Source organism: Onychostoma macrolepis, chromosome 05, assembly GCF_012432095.1.
Source record: "Onychostoma macrolepis isolate SWU-2019 chromosome 05, ASM1243209v1, whole genome shotgun sequence".
NCBI classification, from domain to species: domain Eukaryota; kingdom Metazoa; phylum Chordata; class Actinopteri; order Cypriniformes; family Cyprinidae; genus Onychostoma; species Onychostoma macrolepis.
The window spans coordinates 2,441,404-2,456,529 of NC_081159.1; the positions used below are offsets into that span (position 1 = coordinate 2,441,404).

At 35.1% G+C, this 15,126-nt stretch overlaps 1 protein-coding gene across 1 annotated transcript; it reads right to left on the reverse strand.

Moving 5' to 3' along the window:
• Positions 1-6,264: 6,264 nt before the first annotated feature.
• Positions 6,265-12,632, reverse strand: atad1a (ATPase family AAA domain containing 1a). The gene is made up of 10 exons (XM_058776036.1): positions 12,542-12,632; positions 11,891-12,119; positions 11,571-11,669; positions 11,167-11,287; positions 10,467-10,667; positions 8,708-8,814; positions 8,546-8,635; positions 8,400-8,450; positions 7,203-7,369; positions 6,265-6,979 (listed from the first exon to the last, which is right to left on the reverse strand). Exons 2-10 carry the CDS (start codon positions 12,059-12,061, stop codon positions 6,847-6,849), a joined length of 1,140 nt encoding a protein of 379 aa, XP_058632019.1. The 5' UTR covers positions 12,062-12,119; positions 12,542-12,632; the 3' UTR covers positions 6,265-6,846.
• Positions 12,633-15,126: the final 2,494 nt, after the last annotated feature.

Genomic DNA, 15,126 nt, shown 5'->3' on the forward strand with positions numbered 1-15,126 from the left:
TATTTTAAATTTCAATTGACAGTTTCACTATTTACTGTATTTATGATCAAATGAATGAACAGTGAGCATAAGAGACTTTCAAACACCATAAAATATTACTAATCTCAAACTTTTGAAAGGTAGCATACCTCAAAAGATCTAAAACTAACAATAGACCAAAAATAAAACTCTCTTCCAGGCCAGGACTAGGGTTTTAGTCTCCTTTAGAATTCATTCGGTCTGGTGAATGTTAAGGAAACGACTAACATCATGTGTAATTGGGGTATTTCTTGTGCCACATGATTATTTTGTGCAATGGAACATGATAAAAGAATTACATACTCAACAAGGGCTTATTCTCAGCTGAGCACATCATATACATTTCAGTTCATCTCTATCTGAGATGGAAGAAAGCAGAAGTCTCAGGCAGTAATGCCTCCTTGGAATATTAAGGCTGATAAGGGATTTGAACCGTATGCTACTGAACAAATGCTTTAAGCGCTAATGCCCCTGAGCTTTTTCCTAAGATCTTCCACACTGCAGACGACTTCTCTTTTCTAAATATCAAAGGAATATTAATATACCAAACTTCATTATACAAACAGAAAATTCAAACATGCCCTTCAGAACTGCAGGAGGGTGAAGCATGACACTCCATTAAAAGAAACACACAGCAACGTGAAATCTTGGGCACGTCTTTTTCTAGCCTATAAGAGAGAGAAAGAAAAAGCAACTATTTATAGTGCAAACGCATAAAAAGCATTAAATAGCAACACACTGGGGGAATAAATGATGCAGTGACATTTAAAACATTTAATCCTCCATTAAAATGCTGAAGGAATAATAGTGTCAGCCACTTAAAGGTATAGTAAAATAAAAAATGAAAATTTGCTGAAAATGTACACACCCTCAGGCCATCCAAGATGATAGTTGAGTTTGGGAAAAGAAGAGTTTGTTTCTTCATCAGAACAGATTTGGAGAAATTTTGCATTCTTGCTCACCGATGGATCCTCTGCAGTGAATGGGTGCCGTCAGAATGAGAGTCCAAACAGCTGATAAAAACACCATAATAATCCACATGAAAAGCTTAATAAGAAACAAATCCATCATTAAGGTGTTTTAACTTGAAACTTTTGCCTCTGGCCAAAATACTCGTCCATAATCCATAATAATGCTTCCTCTAATGAAAAGTCTGTTGTCCTGAAGGACTCGTTTTTATCAGCTGTTTGGACTCTCATTCTGACGGCACCCATTCACTACAGAAGAACCACTGGTGAACAAGTGATGTAATGCAATATTTCTCCTTTAAGATCACTGAAGTTCTCTTTAAGTGTTAACATTCCCCGTCCGTCACGATTTATCCACCTGTGCAGTGAAAGCTTAGCACATTGCTCTAATTATTTTTGCACTTCCTGAAGACAACTAGAATGGTTTCCTCTCCAGGACCCCGGCGCTGTGCTTACTCCCCGAGGACTGTGCTTCTCTGCCCTCAGCTTCATTATTCTGTTCCTTGCTCCCTGTAGTAGACAGCAGGTGCCGCCGCTCTAGCAGACATCTCCATACTGAATGTATCATTAGCACTTGGGCTCAGTGAGATGACAACGCGTTCACTCTGGCGCTTAAAATGAATAAAATATCTCATGAACGCATCAATTAAATCACAGTGGGGCACTGAATAATACTTAGAAAACAGCCTTAAGTGCAATGCAGTTTTCCCATCAGCTCTGATTTTCTTTCTATTGATGCAGATCAGGGTCCACAGAAAAGAAACAGAGAGTCTGATAAAGATGCACACCAGTGTTACTCCATGCACTTGAACTGAAAGTTACAACGGACCCTTTTCACAAGGCTGTGATGACGCAGTTCAACTGTCATCAGGATCCTAAAAAGAAACAAACAAACACTACACCTTGTATTATATTACCTTTGCATCAAATTACAAAAAAAACCTAGTTAATGCTAATGCGTGGGTGCTCAAAAATACTTAATTTCAACATTTTTATTCTCCCCTTTTATTCCCATGCAAAGCATGCTGGGAACTACAGTTTCAGTTATGTCAACATCAAAAATTATTTGATCAAGTGCTTTCACCCATCATACTTTAATCTAGTAGAATGCACATTTTACAGAATTACATAAAGAAAGAAGCAAAGAAATCAAATTAAGAAGAGACCATTTTGTTGTGCAGATCACAAGTAAATCAGAAAATGTCGTTTTTATTTAGTCAATCCTGATTTGAGACGTCAGGCCCTGATTTTACGAACCATTTAAAGATGCAGTGAACAACGGTGTGTAGCCTGCTCCTCTCAATCATACATCAAAACAGATCTTAATATCTGCTTCAACAGAACATGCAAACAACAGATGAGGATCCATCTTTGATATGATTTAAACACAATGCACGCTAAAGACATCTGGTCTGTATATTAATATTATGTAATAATGTTATAATAAATATGTGCATACCATACCGTTAATATCTGCCTGTGAAATAATCACTAATAAATGCAAGAACTCACATCTTCCTACTGCATACTTTTTCAGCAGATTTGCATTTGCATGTTATAACAGTATTAAAATTCCTGATCAAAGAACAGCGTATAAAAATATATGAAATTATACATGAAATATACATTATAAATAAATATTAATTAATTCTGATATAAAAACAAATGATAAATTAATTGATAAATGTCGTTACTGTCACTTTTGAGCAATTTACTGCATCCATTTTCTAAACCAGATGTGAAACAGAGGTAATGTTTGAAACATTTGAATCACTTTCATTAACATTAATGATGTCTTTTAATTCTGCTAGTAACCCATAACTCTTTTGAACTTTCTATTCATCAAAGAACCCTGAAAAGAGTATTACAGATTCACAGAAATATATAGCACAGCGGTTTTCAACATTGATAATAATAAATGTCTCTTGAGCACCAAACCAACATCTGAAACTTCAGCTTTGCCATCACAGGAATAAAGCACATTTTAAAATATATTCAAAAAGACTTTTTTTGTAATATTTCATAAAATTACTATTTTTAGCATAAGAGATTTCGGAGCATAACACTGGAATTGCACAAATGTCAGGAGATCTAGATTTTATAGGACGTGTTTTCCAGCAGTGGGTCTGGTTTACTGCCTTAGGACAGGATTTAAAGGATTAGTTCATCCAAAAATGAAAATTCTTGTTTTTACTCACCCTCATTCATTCTAAACTTGTAAGTCTTTCTTTCATCTGTGGAACACGAAAGCAAAAATAATTGTACTTGTTGCTCTTTTATTTGCCAACACAATGAATGTGAACTTTCAAGCTTGAAAGAGGAAGTAAAAGTACTGTGGCAAATTCATCAGATTCGTCTTTTTGAACAATTCAGAATGTTTTTGAACTGGATTAACTAATTCATAAAAAAAAAAGAAAAAAGAATGAATCACAAATGTGCCAACAAAGCTAGCTTAAGATTTGCAGAATCCACCTTATTTTTCATGCCCACAGCCATTTGTAAATTAATTTGTCTGGTTTCCGGTGTCATTTGCTTCCAGTTATTTTTAGCTGTACACAAGAGTTATGCTGCTTGAAATGACAAACCGATATGACAAACCATATTATTTTAATGTATTGTCTTAATTAACGGTTTCACCATTTACTGCACTTTGATACTCTTCTCGTTGTATCCCTACAGCGGCTAATGAATCAGAAGTCTCACACATGCACAGAAAACAGCTTACTTCCACGTTGAAAACTAAGGTGGATATAATGACTTAAATTTGGGTCCATCCCTGACGTAAAACTATTATGACTTTGAAAGTCTTAGAATACAGCACATGGGCCACTTTGACTCCAATTGCATAAAAATAAAACACATCATTTTCAGGATTTCTCTAAAATGTTGTGTTTTAGGTCAACTATGTCTTTAAACACTCATTTAAAGAACTTTTACAAGTCTCAGAAATATTTCAATACAAATACTGCCCTCTTGTGGAGTCCTACTGCAGACAGTGACAAAAACCTCTCTTTTGGTTGAGTGAATCTGGGTTAAAAATCACATACAACATCCAAGCATCAAAAGCTAATATATCAGTTATTAAACCTCTACAGAGGAAAACTTCCAAGCAACGGATCAGTTATTGAGTTTTTAGCAATAACAGGCCTTACCTAAACAAAGCCATATTATGAACTCACTGACACAGGCTCTATGTCTTTTTCCTCTCAGTTTCTATTTTTGACTGTTTGAACAGAGAGAAAGTGATGAAAGAGCTTTATGATGCAAAGAAAATTACAGTATGACTCATGGCTATAACAGAAAGGTTGTGCAGTTTTGATGCAAACGAAGCACAAAGTATAGCAAAAAGCTGAACGTCAACAGCTTCTCTTACGTTTGCCTCTTGTAATCATATTTTAAGAACAAAACACTCTGTATACGTGTGGAGATGGTGAAAAGGCCAAAGACTGTTGTTAACATTAGGAACTGCAAGGGTTCGCATTTTTACTGACTGATGCACATTATTCTGACAACAATTATTTAATATATTCCAGATGGATTTATTATGATTTGGGAAAACACTTTATGCAACACTGTCATGCCGTGATGAGTTACTGGTGTGAGAGAAGCTTTTTATCTTAAATTTAACCAGACAACATGAGCGAATGATGTCTTTCTTGCCCAATGACAGATAATCAGGGAAAGATTATGGAAAGTAAAACCAAATTTAAAGGAATAGTTCACCCAAAAATTAAAACATTTGCTGAAAGTTTATTCACTCTCATGTCATCCAAGATGTAGATGAATATGTTTTCATTGTAACAGATTTTTAGAGAAATGTAGCATTCCAGCACTTGCTCGCCAATGGATGCTCTGCAGTGAATGGGTGCCGTCAGAATGAGAGTCCTTTTTCACAGAAGAAAGCAATATTACAGATAGAGGACTCATATTTTGACCAGAAACAATGGTTTGAAGTTAAAAAAACATCTTAATGATGGAATTATTACAAACATGCAGCTTTTGGAAATGTGTTGATTACTTATGATGTTTTTTTTTTATCAGCTGTTTGGACTCTCATTCTGACGGCACCCATTCACTGCAAAGGATCCGCTGGTGATGTAATGCTAAATTTCTCATAATCTATTGCGACGAAGAAACAAACTCAAATACATCTTGGAAGCAAATTTTCATTTTTGGGTGAACTATATTCCTTTATGACCAAAATGTATGTGATAACAGAAGTTGATTTTAACAACAAACGGCAAGCAGAATATTTGATCATCTCTTTATAAAACAACCGAGTACCTGATTACAACTAATCATATTTAGTTTCGTATTTAGTAGAACAACAAACACTCGAAGCAGAACAGAGCAACATCAAAGGTGTAATCTGGTGCCAAAGTGCGAAAGGAAGCCAAATCTCCCTACAAGCATGGAATTAGTGTAGGCATAGTTTGCCAAACAAGCACATTTACATGTTAAATATGTCATATCGGTCAGTCACTGAAAATGCACATGACAAGAAAAAATAAAAATCATGAATCTGAATAAATTAAGACATTTATTTGCAATGTTTAATGGACCATTAATCAAGCTGCCGGACACATTTTCCCTCCCATTATCAAAGTAACATGTGGAGACTTGGCTTGTAACACATAATAACGCATACTTGGCTTGTAACACATACAGTAATCATCAAACAGGAAGCACTTGCTTAAATCGTTGGAGCGGTTTGACAAGAGCAAAAATTTAGCATTTAGAGCTGGTGAAAGGCCAGAAACTTCAGTGAGGACGGAAAAAACTGGTAGTTTTAAGAAAGAAGTTGGCCATTTCAGTACCTGATAAATGAGTATCGTGATGCTGGCTTGACACTTTAAGTGATATATTTATGTTCCAAACTCAATCTATCTATCTAAACACACTCAGACTCATCTGAACATCAATATATTACAGATTCTTAACGTCTTTCACTATTCAATTAAAAAAAAAAAAAAAAAAAGTCTTCTTTGTAGAGATACATGTAGCACCATTTGTCCCTGTGTCCAACTTTGCTTCAAGTGGTCACTAAACTGTCTGTATAGTCTATATGAACCTCGAGAGCAATTTTGTTCCATTTTTAATTATTTTTAATTCTACTAATAAATGCTGTTGTTCACCATGACAAAAAATCTCACAAAAAATTCTAAAATAATACATCAAAATTCAAATAATATCAATACATCCCATTTTGTCCCACATTACTGTGAAAATTGAGATGAATGGTCATGAAAATAATGTCATAATGCAAAAGAAACAAATGTATGGCCTCATTTTTTATGCATATTTTTTTTTTCTTTTGATTTTGGGTTGAATATGACCCAGACATGCTCCTGACACAAATGATTTTTATCATGGCTAAACTGGTGTTGACGAAGGTCACACATGCACCATTCAGTTTAACTTCAGAGTAACACTCATGCATCCTAATAAGACAATTAGATAAAACTCAGTGTTTCAGGAAACCTGGTCCTGGTTACTAAAACATTTACAGACATAGCAAAGTTCATATTCCTCTCTCTCTTTACCAAAAAAGTGGTTCGACATTCGCTTCTGAACAATATGCACACAACAGATGACATGGCAGAGATAATTAAAACAATAATTTAATACGGAAGACTAAGGAAACTCCATTTAGTGTGTCTATTATTATTATTATAAATATGCACATAGTTACTGTCTCGAGTATCTGACTGAAATTCATTATAGTGCAAATTCTAAGGTTTGAGATGTAACAGAAATATGAAAGATGGAGAATTTAAAAAGGAAAGGGAAAAGACGAGGCAGAAAGAAAAAAGTGTGAGAGAGAGAAAACGAGTGTATGAGAGTGTAAAGCGAGAGGTTTTCAGTCCAGAGGCACCTCTCTCAGATTTGCTGGGTCAGCTATAGCTGTGGCCTGTTTGGACTCGCTCATCTTATCTAGGCCAAACAGCAGGTCCAGTTGAGTCACGGGCCTCAGCTGCGTGCTGTCCACATGCCTGAGGACACACCAGAGGACGCCAGGACAAAATCAGTCATGAGTAATATACTTTTACATTCACTACTGCATATGTAAACGGCATTTCAGAACATTTCAGATATTTTTGAACTGTTTCTCTTCTAAATAGGACAACTGAGCAACTGCTTGAGATTAATGTGACAATTTACTCCAGATATTATAAACTTCCTCGGTAAGGACATGAAATGCTATCTTAGACGTACTCGTCTTCATCCAGCTGGAACTGCTGTGCGATCTGTTTCATCTGCTGCTTGCGGACATAGTCTCGAACGCGGTACATGGCGGCGTCTCTGCACAGCTCTTTCAGATCACTGCCGGAGTACCCCTCGGTTTGACCCGCTATTTCCTTCAGGTTAATCGCGTTACTTAACTGAGAAAAAAAAGATTCAAGTAAAATAATTTATTTACACACATTCTTTCAGATCTTTGGGGTTCAAAACTAATTCATACAGCGATGATGCATTAAATTAGACATTTATAATGTTATATAAAGAAACATTTCAAATAATTGTTGTTATTTTCAACTTTATATTGTGTGACTGTTTCCACAAAAAACATTTAACAACACAACTGGTTTCATTCATTTGGATAATAATGAGAAATATTTCTTGAGCGGCAAATCAGCATACTGGAATGATTTCTGATGGATCGTGGGATGTTGAAGACTTTAGAAATTATTCTGAAAATTCAGCTTTGTCATCGCAGGAGTAAATTACATTTTATAATCTAAAATCTAAAACAGTTATTTTTCATTGTAATAATATTTCACAATATTACTGTTTTAAACCAAATAAATGCAGCCTTGGTGAGCATAAAAGACTTTCAGAAACATTTAAAAAGCTTACTTTTTGAATAGCAGTGTAAATATGTGACTCTGGACCACAAAAGCAGTCTTAAGTCGCTGGGGTATATTTGTAGCAATAGCCAAAAATACATTGTATGGGTCCAAATTATAGATTTTTCTTTTATGCCAAAAATCATTAGGATATGAAGTAAAGATCATGTTCCATGAAGATATTTTGTAAATATCTTACCGTAAATGTATCAAAACTTAATTTTTGATTATTAATATGCATTGCTAAGAACTTAATTTGGACAACTTTAAAGGTGATCTCAATATTTAGATTTTTTTGCACCCTCAGATTCCAGATTTTCAAATAGTTGTATCTCAGCCAAATATTGTCCGATCCTAACACACCATACATCAATGGAAAGCTTATTTATTCAGCTTTCAGATGATCTAAATCTCGATTTAGAAAAATTGACACAAGACTGGTTTTGTGGTCCAGGGTCACATATATGAATTTCTGCCACTTCACCTTTAATATAAGCATTACATTAAAGACAAAACATTTTGCAAAGGAATTGTGGTGCAGAGGAAGTAGATCTAAATGTCTTACATTTTCTCCAGACAGAATGAGTCTAAGGATTTCTTCTCTTTGAGCTGCATTCTGAAAACGGACCAAAAATAATTATGTCTTGTCCTGATTAAGATAAGCAAATAACAAATACAGAGTGTAAAGGTGTGTGTGTTCAGCAGACTCACAGGCAGGCCTACGTGAAAGGTTGTAGGCATTCTGCGCAGTATTGCTGCGTCCACATCCTGTGGTCTGTTAGTGGCCCCCATCACCATTACCTGGACATTGACATCTCATTACACATTTACTTCCTATTAATCACCTCTGAAACATACATATATGTGCATTACCTGGCTGCTTGAGTTTGTGTCTAGTCCATCCCACAGACTCATGAACTGGGCTTTCATCATAGCGGTGGCCTCATGGTCCATACTGGAACGAGTCCTCAGGAATGAATCTGATGCAAGAGACAGATTTTATGTGGATATACATGTCATAAACCCACTATAAAATCAACCCAAAATCACAAAAAATTTAAATAGTATTTAAGAATGAGCAAACTACATAAACAGTAGCATTCAAAAGTTAGGGGTCAGTGAAGTTTTTTTATTTTATTTTATTTTTTATTATTATTAAAGAAGTAACTTACTGCTCTTTTCTGTTCTTTTTTTTTTGGAGATCAGAAATACAATAAAAAAAAGTAATATTGTGAAATATTATTACAACTTACAATAACTGTTATTTTAATACATGTGACCCTGGATGACAAAACCAGTCTTAAGTGTCAATTTTTCAAAATTGAGATTTATACACCACTGAATAAATAATCTTTCCATTGATGTATGGTTTGTTAGGATCGGACGATATTTGGCTGAGATACAACTATTAGAAAATCTGGAATCTGAGGGTGCAAAAAAAATCAAAATATTGAGAAAATCGCCTTTAAAGTTGTCCAAATGAAGTTCTTAGCAATGCATATTACTAATCAAAAATAAAGTTTTGATATATTTACAGTAAGAAATTTACAAAATATCTTCATGGAACATGATCTTTACTTAATATCCTGATGATTTTTGGCATAAAAGAAAAATGGATAATTTTGACCCATACAATGTATTTTTGGCTATTGCTACAAATATACCCCAGCGACTTAAGACTGCTTTTGTGCTCCAGGGTCACATATTTTAAAATATAAATTATACCTATAATGAAATTGCCATTACTCTAGTCTTCAGTGTCACATGATCCTTCAGAAATCATTCTAATATGCTGATTTGCTGCTCGAGAATCATTTCTGATTATTATCAATGTTAAAACAGTTCCATTTAATATACTCGTGGAAACTGCAATACATTTTTTGAATAGGTGAATAGAAAGATTTTAAAAATCTGCATTTATTTGAAATAGAAATATTTAGTAACATTACTATTAATTAAATTCTAGCTGGAAAAAAAGCAGCTATTTATTTAAAAAAAAAAAAAAAATAAAAATCACTGACCCCAAACTTTTGAAATAGTATATTTAAATAGTGTATTTAAATCACATATTATTTAAAAGAAAATACTTTACAGTTACATAACATTATATACAGTACAACTATTTAGCGTTTTAAAGAAATTAAAATCAACAACTAGAAACTTTTTTGCAGTTTTGCTTTTCACATTTTCAGGATCTGTGATTTAATACATGGAACTGACTTTAAAAGAAGCCTAACTAATTAAAATAATGAACTTTTACTGCTGTTTCAGCTAGTACAGTATGATAAAATGCCTAAGAGACTCCGTGTGCAGCATCCACGTTCGTCAGTTTCACAGATGAAGGGTCACAGTACAGTATTATTCAAATGTCATCAGCACTGAAAATACAGTGCTTATAGACTGAGCATTGAAAACATTCCAGTCATTATGCAAATGTACATATCACGTTTTCCATAAAACCCATGAATATAAAACACCTGCGTATACACAGGCATTACAGGCAGGTTTATCACTGTAGTAGTGCGGAGTGAAATTATTCAGTGCGTTCAACAAGCTGGCATTGTAATATTTTTCCTATCTGTCTGGAATCCCTAAATATCTGGCAGATGTTTAGAGCATATTCAGTAGTTACCTATTTCATCAATGAAAATGATGCAGGGCTGAATCTTAACGGCCAGTGAGAACACAGCAGCAGTCAGCTTCTGTGATTCGCCGTACCACTTGTCAGTCAAAGTGGAGGCCTGGAGATTAATAAAGCGGCATCCAGATGCTTTCGCTGTTGCTTTGGCAATTAAAGTCTTTCCACATCCCGGTGGCCCATACAATAGTACACCTGGTATCAGGGAAAAAATACAAATAAACAACAATCTTTGCTTTGATATTTCTCATGTACGATAGGGCTGCACAGACTTGCTAAACTTGCACAGTTCGCTAAACTTGCTATCTGGCGTTTTCAGATTATTATTGCTTTTTTATTTTTTAGATTATTATTATTAGTGCTTTTTTCCTCAGAGAGAGTGTGCACATGGTTGCCAGATTGGGTCGATTAAGTTTAACACTGGATAAAAAATGCATTCATTTAAAAAACAAAAACAAATGCAAAATCTGGCAACTCTAAGCATGCACACTTGTAGTGGCTTGTTACCAATGCAAAATAATGCATGAATAATCTAAATAAATAAACCACTGGGTGAATATTGCAGATGATTATGCCGATTTAATTGAGAGAAGCAATGATTAAAATGTGAATTATCGTGCAGCCCTAATGCACAACAAGAATAGGATGAAAAACACAAAATCCAATAGAACTGTGATATCAAATGCTTTCTGACCTTTGGGAGGTTGCAAGAGTTTGGATCCACCAAACAGGTGACGTTTCTGGAAAGGCAAGATCACAGTGTCTTGCAGCTCTGAGATGATCTCATCTAGTCCAGCAACATCTCTCCAGGTCACCTTACAAGGAAAGGAAGAAGATATAAGCTACTAAAGCTACTAATCACTTGGGAGGCCGGCAGTTTCAATGATTACAGGTCACACCACTTCAACGGCTTCCAATCTACCAACACAATTCAATTGGAAATCATCTGAACAGAAAGTGTAAAATGACAACCGATGACATGAATAAATCATGTCTTTACTAACAAGTGCATGTGCCTTTTGTATTGTAAATTGTAATGAGAGGCAAAGGGTGATTTGATGAATGGTTTGCACTGATTACAAGAGTATTGGTGGTTACTTTGATGCTGCGAGGATCGACGAGATGAGTTGCGATGTTCATTTCATACTCGGTCAGACTGACACCCTCTACGCCTATCTGCTTCATCAGCCGCTCAGCCTGAGGGAACATCATAAATAAACTAATAAAAATAAAATAAAATAAATAAATGCACCATAAAAGCCAGGTCAAGCCATAAAAGAATCCATTGTTGTTGAAACTAACTTCAAATCTTGTGACAAGTTGTTTTTTTAATTAAATGCATCCTTCACTGGAATTACTTGAAGTAGAATACTGGAAGTATGAAGTACTCTGGAATACTTTAGCATAGATATCTTTACCCGCTTCTTGGCTTGGGATTTTTGTTTTTGTGTCGGATCGAAGGCATCCACCACCCATTTGATGCTGTAATATGTTGCGGCTCCAAAGATGGTGAGTCTCACCAACATCCCCACCACCTCATTCCGGGTGAGAGGGCGGAGGAGGGCGTCTCGAGGAATGTCACTCAACATCTTGCTCCGCCCACGCTGTCAGCCCATTGGCCAGGAAAAACAATCTGGGCGTGTCAATCTAGAATACAGCAGGGAGAAACATTCAGTGTATGTAACAGTAGTATATAACACTGACCCCTGTCTTGCTTTATAGTCATAAAAACTGAAGTGGATTGACCATTAATAACAATCCACAGGTTTCATATTTAGTTAACGTTATGTATGAAATACATTTATAACAGAACAGTATTATATAGATATTAATAGATTCTATTAACTAAGTAAATAATAACGACGCCAGCAAATACTATCGCCGTATGTGAACATATACTTTAACTGCAATGCATAATAAGAGAGACATAGCTTCCTGAGGAACAAAAAAATAATAATAGTGCGATTAATTGATTTATTTTTTCAGAGACGCTAATCACTGAAATCACAATCACTCATAACCAAGACATAAACATTAAAACATAATACATTTTTATAAAATTCACTCACATTTCACAGCATCACAGTAATCCACATATATCGACTTGTGTAACCGCGTTATACGCACCGTCCGGAAAAAAACTCTATAAACACAGGTTCCTACGTCCGCCCTATATTTTTTTTCTTTTTATTTTTTTTACAAGATAAATGATAAATTAGATAAATAAATAACTGTTAGTAGAAATGGACTGCTATTTTATATTTATTATGAATAAATAAATAAATAAGTGACGTTGTCTTGCTCAAAACCAGCTGTAGACTAAAATAAATTCTGCTTTATTTGATATGTCTGTCTATTATCTAAACTTAAAAATCATTTATTTTAGTTAGTAAGTTAAAGTAGTTAAAGTAGTGTGTGCAATAAGCTCCTGCCACTGACTAAATTAAAGGAAGAAGACCTGTGTGAAACAGAAAGCTGATCAAGCAGTTTTTAATTACTAAACGATTAATGAGCAACCACAGATGTTGCTTTGGAACACACAGGGGTTTTATTAAAAACCCATATCTGTTAATAAAAAAACAACATGCAAGACAAAACTATGCACAATGCAACGAAGTACCTAAAGTCTAGCGGAGCTGTTTGATCTGCACACATAATTTCTTTCCTTCATCATCATCATCATCATCACAAATAATGCAACACCTTAGGTTTGTTTTATTGGCGTTCTGTACTCTCCTTTTGGTTCTGACGGACATTAATTACCATAATCTCATCAGTTTACCAATCCAGCCCTCAGTTTCTTCACAGACCACATGAGGGCAGACTTGGCATGTTCAAATAAACTAGTGCAAGAAAGAAAGCCGGGACACTTGAGATTGTATCAACCTCCATAATAAGCCAGAAACATGGATGCATGTAATATATTGAAGGTTAATTAAACTGGAGAATGGATGCTTGCTGGCATCAAGGAGTCATTATCTTCAAGAACAGGGACTGGCGTCAAGCCAGTGACTAAACTAAACATTGCTGTGTTTGATTAGTTGCCATGGTGCTCGCTTCTTCCTGTGATGGATGTAAACTGGGAGATGCATTCATCTAATTTCTTCCATCTTTCAATTAGCGGAGGAAACAGTGTGCACTTAGATAATGCGGCAAATGACAATTCTGTTATTAATCTGTAAGTCTAATATTTTTAGGCATTCCTGCTAGAGCTCTGTTGGCTGCTATTCAGAAATATTAGCCTATGTTTGAAATTATGCTCTTTTTACCCCAGTGATAGCTGGGATAAAGAAGGGAGAAAGTGTTCTTTATTAAAGAAATAGACTCTATTTATGTATATGCATTGATTGATTGTTTGTTTGCGAATTTACTTACCTGCTAAATTTTCTAGGCGGAAGCAAACGGGTTTAAGTTAAAAACGTCTTAAAGATGGATTTATTACAAACAGCTTTTCACTATAATTGATGGAGTGGAGTCATGTTGATTATTGTGGTGTTTTTTGAACTGTCATTCTGACGGCACCCATTCACTGCAGTGGATCCACTGGTGAGCAAGTAATGATAAAATTCTCTAAATCTTTTCTGATGAAGAAAAAAAAAAACTTGTCTACATTGGATGGCCTGAGGGTGAGTAAATTTGCAGCATTTTTTTTTTTTTGTGTGTGTGTGTGTGAACTATTCTTTTAATACTGTTTGGAATTTCTTTTTAAGACAGCAGTGTTCGCAACCCATTTAAAATGCATTGCATTTATTATTTATTTTCCAATGAAAAAGGATATTCAATGAGAAATGTGTTTTTTTTTTATGTTTACAGCTGATTCAGAAAAACAGCAACCACCATATGTGTCTGGCAGTGAAGTGCAGTACGGCTGAAAGTGCAACAAGAAACCTGCTCAGCAACCTCTATCATCTTAGCTCAACACCCCCCGCTCCTCCGAGACTAAAAGTCTCTCTCCTTCCCCGGCTTCAGTCACCATTGCATTGTACGTGACTTAAAAGGATCACGTAGTTCCTGTGGGTAATTTTTATGGTGATTGTTCCTGTCACCTTCCTCCCCTCTGTTGATAGCAACACAAGTTATGACAGCAGTGTACACTTTAGAGGGAACTGGATTCCCCGAGCACCCAAAATCTAATCTTTTATTATGCTGAGGATTGAGGCCAACTTTTTTTTTTTTTATCATCACTGTAATTAAAAAGGCAATCAAACTGCATGTTGAGAAAAGTGGTGCAGAGATGCAGATGAATCCATCTTCATCCAAAATCAAGCATAAAAGCGTGGTTCTTCTGTCACAGATTCATGTTTATTTTTCTTGTATATTAAATCCACCCAAATCAGTTTCAGCTTAAATAAATACGTAATATTATATTGGCTATTTGTTTAAACCATGCAAAAGATAACATGAAAAAAAAAATAGACAACAGTACAATAAAATAAATAAAGCTGGGAAAAAAAGGCTTGTGACAACTGAGAACCAAAAAAAAAAAAAAAAGCATGTGCAGACTATATCCACTTGTTCTTTCTGCCTGCTGTATTTCTATTGTTAGTGTAAATGAAGTTCCTGGTTGTCAATGACAACCCTGTTCACCAAACACTTCACATGATGCAACGCTGCCAGAACCTTTTCTCAGAATTCACCCTTTATATATGTGCAA

What these genes read in the sequence shown, in the direction of transcription:
- atad1a (XM_058776036.1), bottom strand. Translation starts at nt 12,061, where the DNA reads ATGTTGAGTGACATTCCTCGAGACGCCCTCCTCCGCCCTCTCACCCGG. An exon ending in CATTTTCATTGATGAAATAG is followed by an intron (nt 8,815 to 10,466) that starts GTAACTACTGAA and finishes CTCTTGCATCAG; the next exon opens with ATTCATTCCTGAGGACTCGT. An exon ending in CCTTTCACGTAGGCCTGCCT is followed by an intron (nt 8,451 to 8,545) that starts GTGAGTCTGCTG and finishes GTCCGTTTTCAG; the next exon opens with AATGCAGCTCAAAGAGAAGA.